This window comes from Crassostrea angulata, chromosome 6, assembly GCF_025612915.1.
Source record: "Crassostrea angulata isolate pt1a10 chromosome 6, ASM2561291v2, whole genome shotgun sequence".
Taxonomy (NCBI): Eukaryota; Metazoa; Mollusca; class Bivalvia; order Ostreida; family Ostreidae; genus Magallana; species Magallana angulata.
Window position 1 is genome coordinate 38018953 of NC_069116.1, and position 20861 is coordinate 38039813.

Sequence of the window (20861 nt, forward strand, 5' to 3'; positions counted from 1 at the left end):
TGCTAAACCAATACATGCATTTAAATTGAAGTTGAACATCACACAAATTAATCTGAAAATCTAAATCAAAAATAATATAAAAATGGCACGCGACTGAAAATATATATACAAGAAGAAATAGTTCTATTGTTAAAATGATATTGTCCTCTGGACTCGGCCACGGGGCCATAAGACTTTTTCCGAGCCCTCTCTGTATTTTTTGTAGGGGGGGGGGGGGGGGGTGACAGGTGCATATGATCCCCGTTACATGTATTCTAAGTCCAATGAGACAGTCAGTTATTAATGTAACTATATTAACGTGTTTTTTTCCATTGTCACCAACAGTAAAGACTAGCAGACGAATAAAAGTAATTAGCAGACGAATAAAATTAATATGGTTTCATCAGAATCTGATTAATGATGGGTTCCAAATACATGCATGTCCTATATATAGTTTTCAGTATATACAATGAACTTAATACGTATACTACACAAAACTACTAAATTACCGCCGTAAAGGTTAAAAAAAACCAACAACCCTGAACTTTATTTATTTTACAACGATTGATAAACAAGTTCTACAACTTATATAAATATCTCTCGTTGGCACGGATGTTAGCGCGAGGGGGTCACTATTGTGGGAAGAAGTCGGAGTACCCGGAGAGAACCCACGTGTCCAAGCGGGCGGCCGCCAAACCCAATCACATACGTAAAAGTTCTATCGTCCGTCTTTACGGTGTGCGTTTTCAAGCTTGATCAAATGCGTGGATCTAAATGTAGGGGGTGGGGACGGACCCCCTCCCTTTGGAAATTTCAAAATTTTTAAATTTACGTAGTAAAAATACCAAAAAAGGCATTGGACCCGCTTCCTTTGGCAAACAAAGTTATTAATGATAATTACAATTGTTTCCGAATCTTACAATTGTAATTATCACCATGTTAATGTATTTGAATCTATAATGAATTAATATTGTCTAATTAAACTAAACATATACATCCCTCGAACAACCCCCCCCCCCTTGAATATTTTTCTTGATCCGCGCATTAGTCGTATTTTAATAAACTTCAAATCTAAATTAATCACATATTATAGTTATGTGGGAGTGGTTCTTTTGCGAGTTCAAATAGATTTTGTTTAACGTCGTTAGTGTATAAAAAGTAGGGCCATGCGGCATCTCTATAGAAGATGCAGATATATAACGGCTGACAATAATGTGGAGTGTAATGAATTTGGCTAGGTAAATTCTAGTAAAAATCAGAAAAGGTTGTACAAACGGTGTACAATATAACATGTTGTATGCATAATAGTCCTTGCGAGCAATTTTCGTATGTAATGCTTGTTGTTTATTCAGCACTTCATTGCTTTAAATTCATTGCAACGAAATGAGAATGAACTTAAGAAATGTTAATATGACTCAAAAAACATAGAGAATATACAGTTTAGGCAATATTCGAGGACAAGGCCTCTGAAAGACATTTGTACAATTTAACATCGGTTTCTATTCATGAAACTGTATTTGTATAATTGATCCCAATATCTATACATGCTCTTAGAACACTAATATACATGCTACAATAATGTTGAATTCATGAGACTCATTTTAATGCGAAAATAATGGATTTGTTTATGTATTTCATACATTATAAATGAAAACAAAAGTATCTCTGAGAATAGATTCGGCCTCTCTAATGAATGATCATGAAGTCATTTCAAAAATTTCACCGCCTTGTTGGGAAACCTTTGCACTGATATGGCTGTGATATTGGAACATTTGTGTATTTTGACCACAGACAGGTTGACACATTTGACCAAACTGTCGAGGGTTTGGTTAGTTAGTAAGCGTGACCCCGAAATGTCCAATATTCGCAGAGACTTGGTAATCACTGCATTATTGGCCTCCACAAGCTTTTTAATTCCTTCGTTGGTCACCCTAGGACAATAACTAATGTCAAGGTCTCTTAACTGGGTCAGATGTTGCGGAATAAGCTGCAATGATTCATCCTCAATTTCGGTTCCAGCCAATCGCAAGGTGCGCAGGTTGTGGAACCGACTTACATCGTTCATACCCGGACGTAAATCAGTGGGAGGGGTCACAAGGTCCCTGAAGTGTTGGTGGCTCAGTCCCAGCATCCAGTTTAGATTGAGGGTGGTCAGGAGGGGACAACAGGAGAAACAGAGGGCACTGACCGTGGACCAGGAACAAGAGGACAGGGACAGGGTTTTGAGCTGGGGGATGCGGGCCAGTAACCAGGTCAGCTGTTGTTGGGTCATTATCACATTGTCTAACTTGAGGCTGTCCGGCTGTCTTTTCACCATGCCTATTATGTGTGTTTGGCATATTCTCTTTCGGCTTAAATCAATGACAGGCCACAGCTCACAGTTCATTCCCCAGCTGTAGAAAGCCTTGCAGACAGACAGACATCTTGCCAGGTCCGCATGAGGCAAGAAAGAAAACACTTTAGTCCAGTGGACTTTCTCCAACAGATGGAAGGCACCATTGTTAAGTTCCACACAGTCTGGAGGTGGTGACGGGGCTGGGGGCCGCACCACATACTTCCTCTGCACCACCTCCGTCACTTTACCCTGCCCGCTGTCACAAGATTTCATCTGAGATGGTCTGGTCCCACTGCTTACTTTCTCGGCCTTCCTTCCTCTCCTTCCTGCTCCATAACTTTGCCTCACTTTGTATGTTTTCTTTGGAAGAGGATTCTCTCTGACTGTCTGTTTATCTTCACTAACCTTTTTCACTTTTGTCTGAACAAATTCAAAGTTAGTGACTTCCTCTGAGGAATAGTAGCTTTCAGTGGCCTCGTTATTAGAGGCGGTGGATGACAGAAGACCTTGACTTTTCACGACCTTGACCTCCATATCACCTGGATCATCCGGTCTGGATACAAAGCCCTGGAAGGACAAGGACTTCAGTCATTATTGTGCCAGATTTGGACAAAAACCTGCGGCCAAATCATTAACAAGAAATGCGACAAAGTTTAGCACGAAAATTTATTGGAATTAAGTGACAAGAACAGATGAGTTTTTGGGTCAAATGATGAAATATTTAACAATGAAAAGAATTTCTTTCAAAGATGGAACGATAATAAAAAATGTTATCATTACACGAAGATGAATACTTTTAATGAAAAGTGAGATCACATGCAAACATGATTTTCTCCAAAAAATTTAATACATGATATTTATAAAGTTTACAAATCAAAACACTTTTTAATACCAATAGGATAATTTATCACTTGTATATATATTTGATTGATTGGAATTCATAACAATTCAACAAAAAGAGTGAGTCTCATATCAAACTGAAGTACAGTATATACTTGTACCTTCCTATAATCAGAGACTTTACATCTACTGCTACCTACGCAAAAATTACCCGTAAACAGTTTAACAACCAGCCACTTCATAATGGGAACCCTTCAATATCTATATACATGTACATAACTGTTTTGTAATATTTTTAAAGTTGAGCAAAGAATTGGTTGATGATGATTTAAATGAGCCTTTTGGCAAGCCTTTGGCTGTCACACATTTTCAACTTCAAACAGTATTAGGTTAATCTTCAAAAACTTAAAAAAAAAATATATGCAGTATCCTTTTTTTTAATTTTGTAAGAAAAAAAAAATAATCACTTATAACATCAGTTTATTCAAGTTGATGATAAAAAAATGATCCCATTAAATTTCAATAAAATGTATTCAAATTTATCAATTAAAAAAAAAGACTAGGTCTTATATTTTAAGAACAGACATACAAAATTTTTAATTACATCATGAAACTGACATTCAGCAAAACGTTGTGCTTAAAATTGAGCTCAGACATGGAGACAAGAGAGAGACAAAAACTACAAATCAAAAATCCCAACAGACTTCCGTTTCCTGCTTAAAATTTTGAATTTTCATAAAATTACAAATACCGGTACATACTTAACCCAGGGCTTCTCTATTAAACAAATAGGCCAATAGATAAAAATCAAATCTGGATAAAAAATCTTAAACCTCAAAATACCAAGCAAACCCTAATTACCCCAAAGCCCCACACACTTAAAATGAACAATGAACAAGAAAAAACTGGATTACACTGAACACACACCTCAAACATGTTTTGAATGAATCTGGTTTTCACACATTGTTTTATCAGTATAAATGACTTATGATTTGCTGGTGATATATTGGCGATTTTTTAGTGAATTAATTTCAATGTGATAAGTCACTAGATCATTGTCTCTGAACTAATCAAGGTATCTCCTTGGAATAACTACCTCACGCTTTGGTCGTTTCTTGGGGAAGTCTAATTCCATGTCGTCTCCCAACAACTGTGGAGATCTCTTCACTTTGCGGCCAGACCTTGTTATAACGGTCTCTTTAACCTTTGAGCTTTTGTTTGGTGAAATGTTCCAGGCTGATTTCTACAATGATCAAATTTGTGATTGACATTTGAAATGTATACCAGTAACTTGTTTATATACTAAACCAATTTTTTCTTGACAAATATAAACCAACCTTTTTCAACTGATTCGATGAGCCGATTGGTCGGCCTGGTTTTCTCCGGACCCCAAAAGATTTGGGAGAGAATTTCTTTTGGAGGGTCTGTTTGAAGGTGGGCGGGTCTTTGGGGGAGGGTGTATGTGATGCGGTCTGTTCAGGTGACTGGGTGGTTGTCGATCCGATTCTGGCATCCACTGAGCTGCTTTCTGTTTCAGTTAAGGAATCGTCATTGACTTCAAAGTCCTGATAAAACAAAGAGAAATGTATTGATAACAGCATGGAGAGGGAAGAACTTCTGTCAACTTAAAACAAGAAAGACTTCCTCAGTGGTTAAACATATTTGCCAATTTAGTTTTTACTTAAAATGATCTTGCTCAAAAAAAATTAATGGATCAGGAAAATTAGAAATTCACTGTAAAACATCTAGCCTGCAGAGAAAAGAAATAATGGAGCAAAATCCTTACAGAATATTCCCTTTCCTGCTTCATGACGACCCGTTTTCCCTCTGCCTCTGATTCTGATTTGATCTCTGTTGTAGAATCGTATGATGACGCTGGACTTCCCGCTCGGGGGCTGTAGAGACTCTCTTCCTTCTTTATCCTTGAAAACCTGGCCTGTAAAAGCAACGTTTCATGTAACAGGATGAAAAAAAACTTTACCCAGGTATGGACGCCTATGCCGAGGGTATAGCATAAGCTCCCATCGACTTTCACTCTGTGAGTTATAAAAGGAATTTCATTTCAATCTCTCTCAAAAAAATTCCTATAGCCAAAAAAAAAACCAACAGCATGAAGTCTTCCAAGGAATTAGCTAATACATGAAAACCTTTTCTGGTACTTGACATAAGATCACAAATACAGTGTATATTTTTTGCAAACTCCATCCTATGAATGTAGGAACTTGCTTATAGCTAGTCCTCTCATTGACCAATATGAACAACAACTAGAATTTACCTTTAGGAGACCCTGTTTTCCGTCCTGGCAACACTTCGGACACTCCCAGCTGTTTGGCAGGTCCTCATTGATCGTTCCCTCATTCTCCAGGTTTTCATGTTTTTTCCGGACACACTCCGGATGATTGATCTCCCAGCAGATACAGCACTCCATCAGGGTGGTGATCATCTCGTCCGGATTTTCCGAGGATTTCACCCGTTCGTCCTTCCCACAAATCATACAGATTGCAGCATTAGGAATCACAGGCTGTAAAAAGATGAACAACTTGTTACACATTTATATATAAACTTAAAATGAAATTCACAAAGGTTTATAAATACAGACATTAATCTGAATTTTAATTTGTCATTAACCAATAGAAGAACATTAGAGTATTAAAACTATGCCAGGAATTGCTACATAATGGTCTATTAAATCTGTGATTTACCAGTATATTAGAGCTTACATATACAGTTTGTGATCTGTTTTGAAAATGCATATACAAGTAGGGTATATTGAAAGGGTGCAACAAAGTGTTTAGACCTGCAAATGTAATTTCACTAAAATGTTGCTTCACAGTAAGAATTGAGAGAAAAAACCCACAAAAAATCTTGCAAATTCTTTCGGCTGTTCATTTCTTATACCCTACTGCGTCAGTGGTTTTAAAAGAGTTTTGATTTATAATCAATCTCCCTAATTCACTCTGTCATTCTTGCACTCACTGCTAAACACTGTCTGCTCTTGCAAGACTGCTTCATACGTCCTGGTCCTCCATATTTTTTCATGTCTTTACAAAAGTTACACTCTCCACAGTCCGTTCTGGTGCAGGGCTCGCACTTTTTACACCGCGTTCGCCGTCGCCTGATACATGAGGTAGAATTACTCTTGGCTTGCTGGGATTTCGTCAACTTTATATGTCCCTGGCCCGTCTTGTACACTTTTGGCTTGGGAGGCTTAAAAAATTCATTACAACCTAGTCTGTTAAATCTGATTTAAATATTTATTGTAAGCGGAAATGTACCTTGCTTATGTTACTATAAGCTTTGTTACCTTTTTGGATGCAGGCCAAACAAGAAGAGCTTCTCCATTGCATGCAAGACTTTGATCGTCCGAGGCATGTTCTTCTAGCATTTGCTGTAAACAAATATGACAAAATCAGAAAAAATCTCAATATAATAACAAATTTCTAGATACTATATAGTCAATATACATATAAATTATGCATAACTCTGTCATAACTGATAGAATACAAGTACACCCTCAAGAACTATGGATTGAAACTTCCCAAAAATACCAGCAACAGTTCAATGGAAGGTCAGATAATCTATAATTTCCAACACAGCAATGGCACCTTTTTTCAAAAGTACAAATAAAATATAAAATTGTCTCCTGATAAGCAGTAAAATGTATGGCCAGTTATGTGGTTGAATGATTCAACATACCTTAGCATCGTTTAACAGTGTTTCTGGATCCAATATATCTTTAGGATATCCCTTTTTGGCAGGAGGGTGCTCCTCTATCCACTGAATTAACTTTGCAAGTCCACGAAATTCCCACTTTGTCAAATAACACACTTTGTTTTCCTTCCTGTTCCCCCGAATGGAAGGGCTGTGTGCCATCTTGTACGGCGAATCACTAGACTTGGGTTTCTTGCCCCCCGTTTGAGCAGTGTCCATTTTTTTCTCTTGCGATTCACCACTGGTAAGAGATCCTAGAATATCTTCAGATTTGTCATATATTTCTGTGTCCGCAGAACTACAGCTGTCAGATGATGACTTGCGAGGGGATCTGACTCGCTGAGGCGTGACCGCTTCCTCCTCACTGACTGACCGATGTATGGAGGGGGACTGGTCTATCCGGGTCAGTTCTATGGTGACGCTCTTGGAGAGTTTTGGGGTGGTGGATCTGTGGGTGTGGACACTGGTATCCGTGTCCTGGGAACACTCGTCCTGTAGAAAAGGAGAGAACTCTCTCCGGTCCTCGTTTTCCTTGTCCTCTGGAGGGAGTTCCAGACACTGTTTCCCTGTTATACAGCTGATGTACCTCGCTAATACGTACCACGCAATCTCTGTGTAAAATGGATAACGGAACTTCTGTGGCACCTATCAATTAAACCACAGAATACATTTGTTGTTACAATTTATTTCAAATTGATTCAATTCAATTTATTTACCAATTAAAGGCCCTCAAGGTGGAACAGTTCTGTAATATCTTACAGAACCCATTCACTTGTAAAAAATATAAATATACACAAGAGGGACAGAGTAAAACTATCCAGATTCAATGAATTGAATAGCATTTTTACTTGTTACCAAAAGAGGCCCCTACAGTGAGCTTAATCTGTTCAACAAAATGTATGCTGGTAACTAGAAAAGCTAGAATTGCTCTTGATTCTATTTCTAAGTCAATGCTTGAAGTAAGCAAAAGTCAATCCTTATGCTTTTTGCACAGCATTTATTCTTTTTATTGATAGTTTATACTGATAAACAATTGTCTATCATAAATGTATAATCCTCTTAATAAATTATTACTATAAAAAATACATATTTCTGGTTTATTTGGGGTCTCAAGATACTGTATATCCGGTATTTTTCGCGTGTCACAAAATTTGTGAAAATGGGGAAAATATGTGGCATTTCTAATTTCTGTCAGTCATTTATTGCAATTTTAAAAGTGTCCTACTGAAAATGATACAGGATATAATTTCTGCATATTCAATATTTTGGGATTTAAAATAGGTCGCCAAAAAAGCGAAAATTAGATCATCGCGAAATTTACCGGATATTTGGTAGTTGTCCCACATTGTTGTACTTACACGAGTTTTGTCCTCAACTTCCGACACTCTCAGTTGATTTATGATGTTGTAACTGTGCAAAAAGTTCCCACCAAACACCAGGGAGTCTTTAGGTGTGTAGACGGCATGAATCCAGCCTATAATGGAACAAAAGAACCCGTCCTAGTGCTGTCTAAATCAATGGTTAGCATTTAGGCTTATGTATTTTTCAAAGCAAAATATCTGGTAATAACTCTGTAATGGGGCCATTTTACATCAGTATTTGATGACCAAATACATGTATATCATATCAATGTATGACTATTCAAATACTTTGCAGCTGTTCCTTAGCTTGTTTGATTAGCATGTACTTTTCTTGTTTTAAAATATCTTATGAGGTTGATAGGCTGACAAAGGATTTTGAAAAGTCATGAGAATTGATACAAATACAAACACATACCCGAGGGAATAATAAAGGTATATCCTTGCAGGAGTTCAATCTTCTGGCAGCCTTCCACGTGGTCTGCCAGGAAAATGTCCCCCTGTTTTCCTGAGAGCACCCAGTTGGTGTATATGTCTATGTTCTTCTCTGTTGGTGGAATCAGCCAGAACACTTTCTCTCCGTGCAAGATGTGGTACCACACCGAGGTGCCACCAAAATCAATGTGGAAATCTGTGTAACATCCCTGCACGCTCATCAAACAATACCTGTCAAATATCTCAAACATGTTAACACTATACATTTAACTTAATGAAATATAACATTCTACATTTCTCTCAATGAAAGATCCCCCCCCCCCCCAGTTTTAGAGAGAGGGAGGAACCACCTACAAATGTGTAAAACAGAATACTTACTTTTGAACTTTGGGATACTTCATTTTCTCGATGATATTGGTGGACTCAGTCTGACATTCCTTCAGATGCCTTGGCCATACTGTGTCTACCCAGTCTATCTGTCTCACCTAGCAGCAAGAACAGGAGCAAATCACAGACAACATTATCAAAAAATAATTCAAATACATTCAAACAACATGTGTCAAATATCTACACGAGTCTTTTATCAATTCTGTTGAAATTGACAGACTTTAATCAAGCTCTGTTTTTTTTCATTGTTGTAAAGTTAATTGCAAAAATTTTCACAAACCCATCTGTCAGAGCAAAGCCTATAATCTAAAAATAGAATTTTTTTCTCCTTAAGGAGATTGAATCTCTTACAAAAGTAGGTGACTCCACATAGTTCTCCAGCTTGGTGTGACTGAACTCCAGACTGATGACATTGAGCAGCCTCTGGCGGTCTGGATTATCGTAGTACTGCACCCACTCCCGCATGGACATTTCCATTCCTTTCTGAGTATTGACATCCATCACATCCAGCATCCGCCTACTCCCTGGGTAAAAAGAAATTGTCAATCAAACAGCAATCAGCTAAAAAAAAAATGTCATTTTGTTTTGTTCTTCATTGAACTTTCCTATGAATTGTTTTAATAAATAAGATATATTTTTCTGAGTCACTGATGCAACCGATGCAACTTCCTCAAACTTCATGAGGATGTGAAACTCTACAATATTAACTTACCTACACACTGTTTAACATCTGAAACTTTAAAGTTTTCACTTGGAACCCTGTAAATTAAAATATTAACATTAAAAAATATCTGTAATATCTTTGAAATAAGCTGAATCTAAAATTAGTAATATTTTAAAAGGTCATGGGAAAGGTCAAGGTTGTGTGAGAAAACTATTGAAATAAGACAGGAACTTTAATGACAGCCATATCAATGATGAGCATGAAAATATCCACATAAAAATATATATGCCTATTTCATGTTTACTGCAAATTGACTTTTAGTACATCAAAGATAATGGCAATCCATTTTACATAAAATGGAGACCTTTAAACAGAATAGATCACTCCTATCCCAGTACAACTTTATGGTTTATCAATAAATGTATATACACTCTTTGGTTTTAATACGATACCTGAGTCCAAGTCCTGTCTTATCAACAAAGACAATTGGATTTTCAAGCCCATTTTCTTGGATGTATTTAAGACCAAACTCTGAAAAGATGCAAAAAAAAAAAAAAAATGATTGATCAACTTTGAATTCACCCATTCAAAAAAAAATATCAATACTTCTTTTTATAAAAGAACTTTCCTATGAGAAACTTTCATAAGAGGTGAGAATTTTTTTTTATAAAAAAATATTTCTCTTTCCCATTCCCTCTAAACCATGATATAATTAGTTTCAACTTAACATGTTATACAAAAATCTCCATTAAAAATACAAGAACAGCAGCTACCCAATTTTTTCTTTTTTGCTGGGTTCTATTTAAAATATTTTTAAATTTGCAGTACCAGTAAAGCATTCTTTCAAGAAAGTCACATCACATGGTTTCCAGCATTCATAAAATTCATTAAATTAATTATCAATTCACTGTTGAAAAGATTTTTGATACTATCCTGGAAGCAGTGCTACCTACCGGTCCCCGTCAGCTCATTGACATATTTTCTGTTGTACTTGTTGGATCTGAGTTTCTCATCCAGAGTGTAACTTCTCTTGCCGTCAATATCATCATCATCCAAGTCCACATCTGTGTACGTCTTCCTCTCTTTCACTCTCTGAAACAGTTCAAAAAGACGATCAGTACTCAGATCAATTCACATTCTGTTTTTCGATTTTCATAATCAAGCAGACTCTACAACTGATATAAGTTTTTTTTATCTACCTCCTATATTTCCATAAACACTTGAAATTCAAAATGAAAGTAAAATATTTTTAAGGGATATACAAGTACTTTAATTAGGAGAACTAAAACGTTTTAAACTTGAGTAATTAACTCAAGATTTTTTTGCTCTGATTCCATGACTTAATTAATAACACTGACAGTGATCAATTAAATTTCAAAATTGCAATTCCTTATAAGAACATTAAAAACTATTGATGGTAGAAGTTTCATGTTTATATGCTTCCTTAATAGATTCTCTCACTAACAAAAATAATTTTAAAAAAAATATATCTATAAATCCCCTACAAATAATTTTCATAAAAATAGTAAAACATCTATACAAGAGAAGCAGTATGTGTTCACACAAAATAAAAACGCATTAAAAATTGGGTCGTAGATAACATGACTAAGCCTATTCGTGTTTGTGACCTTGATATCCATTACAATGAAGGTCACTGCATTATTATCGACTACAATTATTTCAGAGCAAATCCTTAATGTTTAATTCATGCCTTTATAAATTATTTTATTCATTATTTTTCAAGTTTTCTAGTTTTTTTCAATACTCTTATTCCTTGAAAATTTCAAATTTGTAAGCACTGTCTCCAGCGATCTTTTATTCAATCATTATTGTAGCTGAGTCAATGAACTTTACACAAAGAGAAATTCATGGTAATATATATATCATCAAAAATTTGAAACTAGTCATTAGTATTCACAGCTAAACAAAAAGAAAATCAGTTTGGATTAAAATTATTGACAGGTTTATTCTTTTTGGGTAATAAATTGCAATCAAAATCAGAAAGCCATATTAAATAATATTAATTATCAAACCTACAAATTACAATTCTGAAAAAGTAAATTTCTGAACATACTTCAATATAATTTTTTAATTTCATCTCTTTATCACTCAGATTCAAGAAAAAAAATTTTCAAGTAAAAAAAAGGGGGTTGGTATGCATTCATGTACGTGACTTTTTCAGCATAGACGACATCAAAGAAATAGTACAGTGATAGCCAAAAGTATTGACCACTTTTTGAAAATCAGTGTACCTCACAGGAAGAAGACCTTTGCTGCCAAAACTTATATAAATATTAAAAATCCTTTTGATTTGAATAATAAAAAGTATATTTTAGAAAAACACTCATTGCATGAAAAGCAAACTAAGTTGGTGATTCTTCTTTTTATTAAATGATAGATTAAGATACATATACAATTCTCCTTTTCCTCTAAAAACAACAAATATCAACAACTTTACTTCTCTAAAAACATACAAATTTAAAAAGCAATAAGTAATAAAAGATTTATTGGCGTTTCTGGAGAATAATAATCCACTATATAATTAAGCCACACTAGAGCTTAAGGAAGTTAACCACGTTGAATAGGCTTAAAAAGGGTAAATTCTAATTTCTTTGATCATTTTATTACTCTATAACTTTCAATATAAATGTGAATTAATCCAGATATATATAAAAAAAACTATAATTTAAAAAAGGATTAAAAAAAGATCATAAAAAGCAATATAGAAAATAAAACAAGAAATTTATCTTTTCATAAAAGTTTAATGTAACATTTTGAATTTCTATTTCACCAGTAGATCTACAAATCAATAACACATACGCTCCAAAGAAAAATAAGACAGCCCTTTGATAAATGATCGAAACTTTTAATCATAAATACTGTAGAGATAAGATGGTCAGAGAATATCAAAATGGCTGCTTGCAGAGGTTTTTCACAATAAATCAAGCAGTGAATGCAAAACTTTTACAATGTTTTGTCCTCAACATACCAATTTGCGTCCCCTCTCTTGTGAATCGGTCATTTTGATTAAACCTGAAACATTTAATCTGAGGACATATTCCTAAAAATCAATGAAATTTTTCACATTTAACAAATAGTGTTTTGACGTCACACCGCTCCAAACGTAAATAGTATGGACCACGTGATTCCAATTTCGCCTCTTCTGTTGTCACTTTGTAAACTCAAGATTATTGTTTACAATAATCTACGCGGTGATTAAGATATATATGGTACTTCTATGCACGAAAATCATTTACAGTTTTCTCTTTTGTTTAGTTGTGTTTCACAATAAATTTTGAGTCGTTTAACTACCCAAATAGGTCCTATTTACTCAATCATTGATGAATTTACCAAGCAAAAACAATTTTTAAAAATGAATTAATTTATAATGTAAATTAGGATTCAATTGCAAAAATATTTAAGCTAATAAAGTTATTCTTAAATGAAGTGATAATTTATTAATATTTATTTTGATTATTTCGGTCTTTGTGGTCTTTTTGGGTATTAAGTTAATGCAATGTCTGTTTATGACAGAGACTTGACACTTTGTTGGGAGAGATGCGAAAAGATCCTGTTGCTGAATTTCAAGTGCGGATTGCATGCTGGCGCATATTATAAACGTTTATTCTTCTGAAGAAAATTCAAGATATTTTCAGACATCGGAAGAGTTGAACAGAGGCATGAATATGAATACGAATCCAAATGCACCACATTGGAGAAAACTGTATTTGAGCCGGGCCAAGTTGAAAGCTTCTAGTAACACTTCAGCTTTGCTGTCAGGATTTGCAATGGTAATATTTATTAAGAGTATAGTGATTCTTTTTATGTCATAGAATATTTTAATACAATTGAATTCAGAGGTGGGTAAAAAACCTGGAGAACCTAGCATATGGGTAAATATATTTAGGCTAGATTGTGTACATCAAGTTTTATAGTGCTAAAATTACGTAATTAACCTTTTACTTTGATCTGTAGAGTTAAAAGTCTTGTGTACCAACATATTTTCTGGCTGAGGCACCATTTTTCTCAGTTGCAAGAAAAGTTGGACAACAACTTATGAGAAGAGTGATGTACAAATGAATCCATTTGTGTAATTTTAGCACTGTTATGTTTTTGCATTACATGTACCAGTGATTACAAAGGTCCATAATCAGTCATTTGTTGGATGTTTTATGTAAATCTTTGTAACATCTGAAATTGGCTTCCTACTCAGACTGAATGCATTGTGCTTTGTGCATTGTGCATGATGGATCAGATACCAGGAAGAGACTCGACTGCATTACTAGATCTTTTATAAGTAAGGCCATGCATCCTTAAAACATGTTTGTTTGGAATTGGTGCCTGGAGGTTTCGAGACACAGGAGGGAGGGAGGGAGGGAGGGAAGGAGGGAGGGAATTTTTTCTTAAACTTGAATTTTAACTAATTAAAAATTGGTAAAGAATAAAAATGTCCATTTAAAAAAAATGTCCTTTATTTTTTGCTTAAAGAATTTTGTCAGTGAGGGGTATTTCAAAGAGGCAGATGGTAATTCCAAACAAAAAATGATTTCATTTTGGCGTAATCTTCTGTTTTAGTTTTTATGTGCCTTCTGGTATTCATTTGATAGTCTGAGAAGTTACATTTTCACAGAATGCATAAGGAATGAGGTCAATATGTACTAATTAAACCAGTGCAATTTAATTTGTTTGTGCTTTAAAATGCAAGATTTAATTTGCTAGCTGCATGTCTGTAGTTTTACTTGAAAATTTCAGTTCACAATCAAGTTCACATATGACGTATCATAGAGTAGTCTGAAATATCTGTTGTTTTTCTGGCCCTTTTAGCGATTTTGATATTTTACATGCCAGGAAAATATCAAAATCATTAAAAAAAGATCAGGTGAACGTCAGATATATTAGTAGTAAATTGTAAAAAGAATTTTTTGGTACTGATTACTTCCACATAATGTGTCTGGAAATAAGGTTAATCAGTCCAAAACTAATGCAAGTTTTGTGCACCATGAATTGCAAGTTTTTTGTATGTGAGGCTCTTTAGCTCCACAACATGTCAACCTAAATTTTCCCTCTGTGATCAATTATTATTAAATGTTTCAAATAGCTATGCTTTCTGTCAGTGTTTGTGCTGGGCTTCACCAATTTCGCAAATGGCAAATTTTTTTCTTAAATGGTTAAAGGAAATTCATATGTGGCAAACAGGATGATAAAAGAAATAATTGTAGAACCATTTTAACAAGAGCGTGGACTTTGGGTAGTTGGTCAAACAGCATTGTGGCGTAGGGCTGTCTGTTTCATTGCTGGCCACTCAGTCATGGCTCTTTGAAATCAACAAGATTTGTCTGGCTTTTGAGCTATGGCTACGCAATCTGTGTATATTTCACTTGAAACCAGTGTCAGTTTTATCTTGTTTTGATGCAAGAAATAAAAAGTTGCATCTTACAGAAAGTCCAAGCTCTTGTTAAAATGGTTCTATAACATGGGTTGTTCTTTGTGCCACTTTAAAGTGGCAAAAAGGATTTTTGGTCCAGTGGGAGCACTGCTTTCTGTCAGTATTAAACATGATTTCTAAAAAAAAAAATTATGTTCATTTTAGGTGGCCCTTGTAGAGATAGGGATTGAAAGCGATGTTCCCCAAGGACTTGTTGTTGCGTTTAGTGTGTGCACCACCTTGCTGGTTTCTGTCCATTTGCTAGCGTTGATGGCTAGCACCTGCATTTTACCGCACATCGAAGCCGTCAGCAACGTCCACAACGTCAACTCTGTGAAGGAGTCCCCGCACGAAAAAATGCAATCCTTCATACAAATGTCGTGGGCGTTTTCGACGGGATTAGGGATTATGTTATTCTTAGCGGAACTGGTGTTGATATGCTGGGTGAAGTTTAACACTAAGGCGGTGGGGTACAATGTGGCAGCAGCCTGGGCATCCACAGGCATCGTCATTCCAGTAGGAATCGTCTTCTTGGTTTTTGCCTTTCATTTTTATAAGAAACTCATCGCGCACAAGTTCGACAATCACGAGAGAAATTTAGCAGCGCTCGACAGAATGGCCGAGGAGATAGACATGAACCATAGTATATTGGATGTGTAGGTGTTATTTATAATTTTCAATTTTTAACTTTAATTCGGTGCTTTATAGATATCCCCTACTTGCCAATTTAGAGGCATTCCTTGTGATACACCCCCTTCTGAGCATGTTAAAGGTGTTGACATTGATGGATAATGAATTGGAGGTATATACTGAGCATACCTATAAAGATTACTTTCCTTTAATCATATGGTGATAGTCATTTATTCATCTGATGAACACATCGGAAGTTAGTTTTAATTCTGTTTATTCTGTATTCTTTAAACTCTACATGTAATTATGTCTTAATTTCGGTTTTTCAAGAAAATTGTCACTACATGATTGTATAGATCTGGTACAGTATTTCTATGTACAAGAATTTTCAATTCACTTCACAAAAGTGAATTACTAAAAAGTACTAAACTGCAGGCTGGATATTATATTGTCTTACTTCTTAATTAGCAAAAATTCTTAGTACATCTTCAAAAGAGAAAGAAATACATCATAAATGCATTGGCTAGCTGGTTGGATGTGATTTTTTATACCTGTCTAGTATATATTTTTTTTCAATGATTGAAACTATAGATGTATACTATATATATAATGTGCAATCAATTTCAATAGCCATGAAGTATATGTACTTGCTCATGAGTGGTATGCAGTATTTTTCTCTTTCATCTTATTTAACATGATGTGTATATAATGTAACATATATATTTTTTCATTGTAACTTCTGTATAATTGTACAATGATGGTTGGTCAGTTAAGATTCAGGTAGATAAATTTTAGATGCAGATATGAGTTTTAAGTGGATGTGTTGTCGGAGAAATGATTGTCTTTCCTCATTACATTTCCATTAAAGCATAGTTTTTTTTTATGCAATATCCTATAATGTTGCATCAGATACTGCAGATTCCTGATTAATAAACATGTTATCCATGAAAAATTGCAAGTAGCAACCCTTGCAGATTTCAACATTTTGCTTTTATTTCTCAGACAGACGATGCATATAAACTAAATGTAACGTTCATATAAAAAAAATGTCGTTCGCGAAATTATATTTTGGCAAATTGGTGCAAAATGGTTAAAATTCGGAATGAAATACTGGCCTAAAATAAGGAATCTACATTATTGCCAAAAACTGTGCTACTATATTTCCAGAAAGCGACAGATATTTTGGACCATTTCATCAAAATTAAGGACCCGTTTTTTGGGGCAATGTTTACAAGCTACATGTGAAAGATATAGGTATTTTAAACATTAATTTAAATTATGCATGTGACTTTCTATGATGAAATGTTTACCAGTTTTCATTGTTATATTTATCAAGTTGTGTTATATTTCATTAAATGTAAGGAAGTTTCTCATTTAAGCAACATTTTTACAGTTTTACATTCATTATCAAGTATATAATAATTAATAACAAAAGAGAAAGCATTATGCATTTCACCCATGCAGCCCAATCTTTTTTCATGCTTTAACTCATGTCGTTTAACTTTATAATTGTTTTATAATTATCGTAAAATGACCGGAATATACAAAGATGATGACGTCATTATTTCACCACATTTATCGACACAATGTAAATGTGTTGTATGCTATATACATGTACATTTGTATTAATTACTCAATGAAAGAGATTTGGTGCTAGGTTCCTACTGACGGAAGAATATGCATGTGTATTTTGTTTTGCATTTTTTTTTTGTGGAAATTCAAACTTTTGAAGCAAGGATAGAATTAAATGAAAAGAATTCGTAAATTTTGTTTAATAAAAGTTGTATGCTGTAAATTCCAAATTAAACGCGAGGAATTGATATCTGCGTAAAATCGCGATAATCCTTTCTCGCGAATTCTAAAATCTCGCTTTTAATTTTGGGACACATGTAAACTACATGAAAATAAGATAAAATTTCGGCATTCGCGATTTTATGTTCTCACCATTAGACGGTTAATCGTTGAATCGTGGAATTAAGTACTCGCGTAAAATAAGGAATCCACAGTATCAACAGATTTTTATATACACCCTAAAGAAAATTAATTCTAGTAATTACATCGGTTTTAAAACTTAAATTTTAAAAACTTTAATACAATTATAAATGAGTATGTTTTGAATTTCATTGAGCTACACAGTTTTTAATTGATGGTCAGTATTTTTTCTATATTTGTCTAGACTATATAGAGTTATGTACTGGTATACTGAATATAACAACATTTCATACTTTATGCTAAACTTTGAGTGATTACCAGTTTGTGCACTTTTTCACAAAGAATATTTTTGTCCATCATTCGAATTTTAACTGGAAGTTAATGATAATGGTGATCTCTTATGTTTTCTAATCCTCAGCTCAAATTTCAAGCACACACAAATTTATTTTACTGTACATGCAGTATCCTGGCATTACACAAAGTCAAAGATTTTTGCCTAGCTCTGTCGTAATGGAAAGTTTATATTTTTATCACAGTGCAGAATTCTGTGAATTTTTTTTACGTTTAAACCCACATTTTCTAATTATGCATTCATGAGAGTTTTTTGCCCAAGGAACAAAAAGTCAGTCATGATTTATATTATTAATGTAATGCCTACCAGGTTATTACACCTTTTCCAACATGATAGCCAAACTATGATTAAAATTAATGACTTCTGGATTAAGAGTTATTGAACATTGTTGAGGATTTGACATTGTTTTAAATAACAATGTTATTGATTATTACAATTGTACAGTTGTATTTCTGGTGATTTATCCTCTTGTTTGTAGAATAGATACAATTTTTGTTTAAATCCGTCGATAAAATTGTGTCAGTCTGTCTAACCATTCTGGGTTTTTTTTTATTCCATTAAAGAAAAGTTCTATATATTTTTATTTTGTGTCCATCTTATTCATCTCTACAAGTCTCAAGAATTCCAAAGACAAATAAACATGTAATAAATTATGTGTCTGAGGTACAGGATATAGTTTTGGTAAACATAATAGTCCGTGTACCAGTTACCAGTATACCTGTGTAGGCTTGCGTGTTGTGAAAAAATTGGGGGGGGGGGGGGGGGGGGGGGGGTAGGGTCTGACGGGGTATTTTTATATCCAGTCGGTGAAGGGGGGGGCAAACCTATTTCTGGTAATTCTACTCGATGAATTTAATTAGTTTGAATTTTTTCAGGGGCTCACTTCTACAAATGAGTATGCCAATGACCAATCTAATTGAAATTAGACTTGTACTTCCGCTTCTCTACGATACGCTATACTGTATATATATACAAATATATTGTATATAGTATATTGTAGAGCGGTTATGCATGTCTAATTTTAATTTAATTTTATGAAATTCATATGCAAAGATTTGGATATTGTAAATTTGTGAATACCTGTGAGTTTCTGATATGTAAAACTTGAATATGCATATGGTTCATAGGCGTCGAAACCGGGGGGGGGGGGGGGGGGGGGGGGAGGGTACAGCCCCCCCCCCCCCACTATTTCTCTCAGGAAAGATTATTGTTCCTAAATTTACCTTGAAAGATTGAGAAGTTGGATTCAGAAGCACACTAGCCCCCCCCCCCCCCCCCCCCCCCCCCCCCCCCCCCCCCCACGGATTAGGAATTAGATGATTTGGAAAAAAAAGGTTTTTTTTTCTTTTTGAAGTATAGGTATACTCCCCCCCCCCCCACCCCACCCACCCCCCCCCCCCCCCCCCCCCCCCCCCCCCCCCGATTAGGATTTCCATGATTTTGGGAATTACTTTTTTCTCAATATTTCTGAGGATTAGTATAGCCCCCCCCCCCCCCCCCACTTTCAATTTGCTTCCGACGCCAGTGTGGTTTATATGGTATGTGGATTGTCAACCCAGTCTTTGAGTGGGGCAGTTTTAGACAGTTTCAACAATCAACAAATGAAGGTGCCAAAAATCTCATAAAAACGACAGTATACAAAAGGGGAGGGCAAATGTCGAATTTTATTTAGATAAAATTAGTGTGTAGAAAAAAAATTCTGCCGACAATACCCTTACGAACTACATTGTGTATAATTATCTGCGATGACCATGTCATGTCTTTAGGTGATAAACTGGATTGGGTCAACTATTTCTGTTTCTGAAGCTAAGCATATTTTTATGATTTGCAACAAAAATTTGAATATAAATTTGCGTTAACTACATCATCTAAGAATTTTCGTGTTTTTTTATTTCGCGAAAAGGGTTGATTAAAACTTTACAAATTAGACTCTATATGTTTCTCAATTAATTAATATACCATATGAAACTTCAATAAAGCTTATTTATATCTTAACCTTCATACTTGAGTCAGTGAGAAACCACAATCAGAGTCAAAGGATCCAGCTTTATGCACGAAAACACATTAATTACGTAGACTATAATATAACCAGAATACTTGGATACATTTAGGGATGGATACCGGTCCAGTTTTACATAGAAAAAATTCATTGAATTATTATAGAGGCTATAATTTGTGTAATTAACCACCATTGACTAATGTAAAGATGTTTTGAATGAACGCATGCCATGATCTGTGTGGGTCAAGATGGAGACACAGTGGCGGTTTTAAAAATGAACACTAAGATATAAATGAAATGGGTGTCTTTTAAAAAGTGTTAAATAAATTACACATGTATATGTATTACTAAGCAATCATTTACAAATGTTCAAGTTTGTATATATACATTAGCAGATTTATTGCCTTTATGCCCAAACAAAATACCCTATTCCTGATGTATAAGTAACGAAACTGAACATTCACATACAGTGTACATACATCAACTGACAACCATTACAGGATTAGAATTAATTTAGGGAATTTTTTCTATTTGATTCATTAAGATGTGATGTTACTCTTTCAATACTCAAACTATGACTTTCATTGTTCCTAATCTCTGCACAATGAATACCTATTGTTAGTTACATCTATACATGTATAAACATGTAAATATCACACAGGTATCCAAATTAATTTTTCATTTTTTAATAGTTTGCATTATACAAACAATAGTGAAATATTCAGACTAATGAATTAAAATTAGCCCATTTGTTCTGTCAGCATTACAAATAACAAAACATAGGAGCATATTTTTTTAGACTGATGGAAAATTA

General features: G+C 34.6%; 2 protein-coding genes across 2 annotated transcripts; one reads left to right on the top strand and one right to left on the bottom strand.

Annotated features, from left to right (window-relative positions):
- Positions 1–1560: 1560 nt before the first annotated feature.
- On the bottom strand, positions 1561–13020 carry LOC128189603 (lysine-specific demethylase 2A-like). The gene is made up of 16 exons (XM_052861264.1): positions 12699–13020; positions 10663–10801; positions 10162–10240; positions 9758–9804; positions 9397–9569; positions 9037–9143; positions 8642–8889; positions 8224–8339; positions 6851–7510; positions 6459–6542; positions 6131–6361; positions 5430–5675; positions 4941–5090; positions 4492–4719; positions 4251–4397; positions 1561–2881 (listed from the first exon to the last, which is right to left on the bottom strand). The coding sequence occupies exons 1-16, from the start codon at positions 12729–12731 to the stop codon at positions 1685–1687; spliced, it is 3885 nt and encodes a 1294-aa protein (XP_052717224.1). The 5' UTR covers positions 12732–13020; the 3' UTR covers positions 1561–1684.
- Positions 13021–13214: 194 nt separating this feature from the next.
- LOC128189606 (protein orai-3-like) lies at positions 13215–18631 on the top strand. The gene is made up of 2 exons (XM_052861269.1): positions 13215–13500; positions 15300–18631. Exons 1-2 carry the CDS (start codon positions 13309–13311, stop codon positions 15792–15794), a joined length of 687 nt encoding a protein of 228 aa, XP_052717229.1. The 5' UTR covers positions 13215–13308; the 3' UTR covers positions 15795–18631.
- The last annotated feature ends 2230 nt before the right edge of the window (positions 18632–20861 follow it).

Excerpts from the sequence above, each read along its gene's own strand:
- LOC128189603 (XM_052861264.1), bottom strand. The coding sequence starts at position 12,731 with ATGACCGATTCACAAGAGAGGGGACGCAAATTG. Across the intron at positions 9,570-9,757 it reads AGATGTTAAACAGTGTGTAG|GGAGTAGGCGGATGCTGGAT; the intron begins GTAAGTTAATAT and ends CTTTTTACCCAG. Across the intron at positions 4,398-4,491 it reads CATCGAATCAGTTGAAAAAG|AAATCAGCCTGGAACATTTC; the intron begins GTTGGTTTATAT and ends TGATCATTGTAG.
- LOC128189606 (XM_052861269.1), top strand. The coding sequence starts at position 13,309 with ATGCTGGCGCATATTATAAACGTTTATTCTTCTGAAGAAAATTCAAGA. Across the intron at positions 13,501-15,299 it reads TGCTGTCAGGATTTGCAATG|GTGGCCCTTGTAGAGATAGG; the intron begins GTAATATTTATT and ends TGTTCATTTTAG.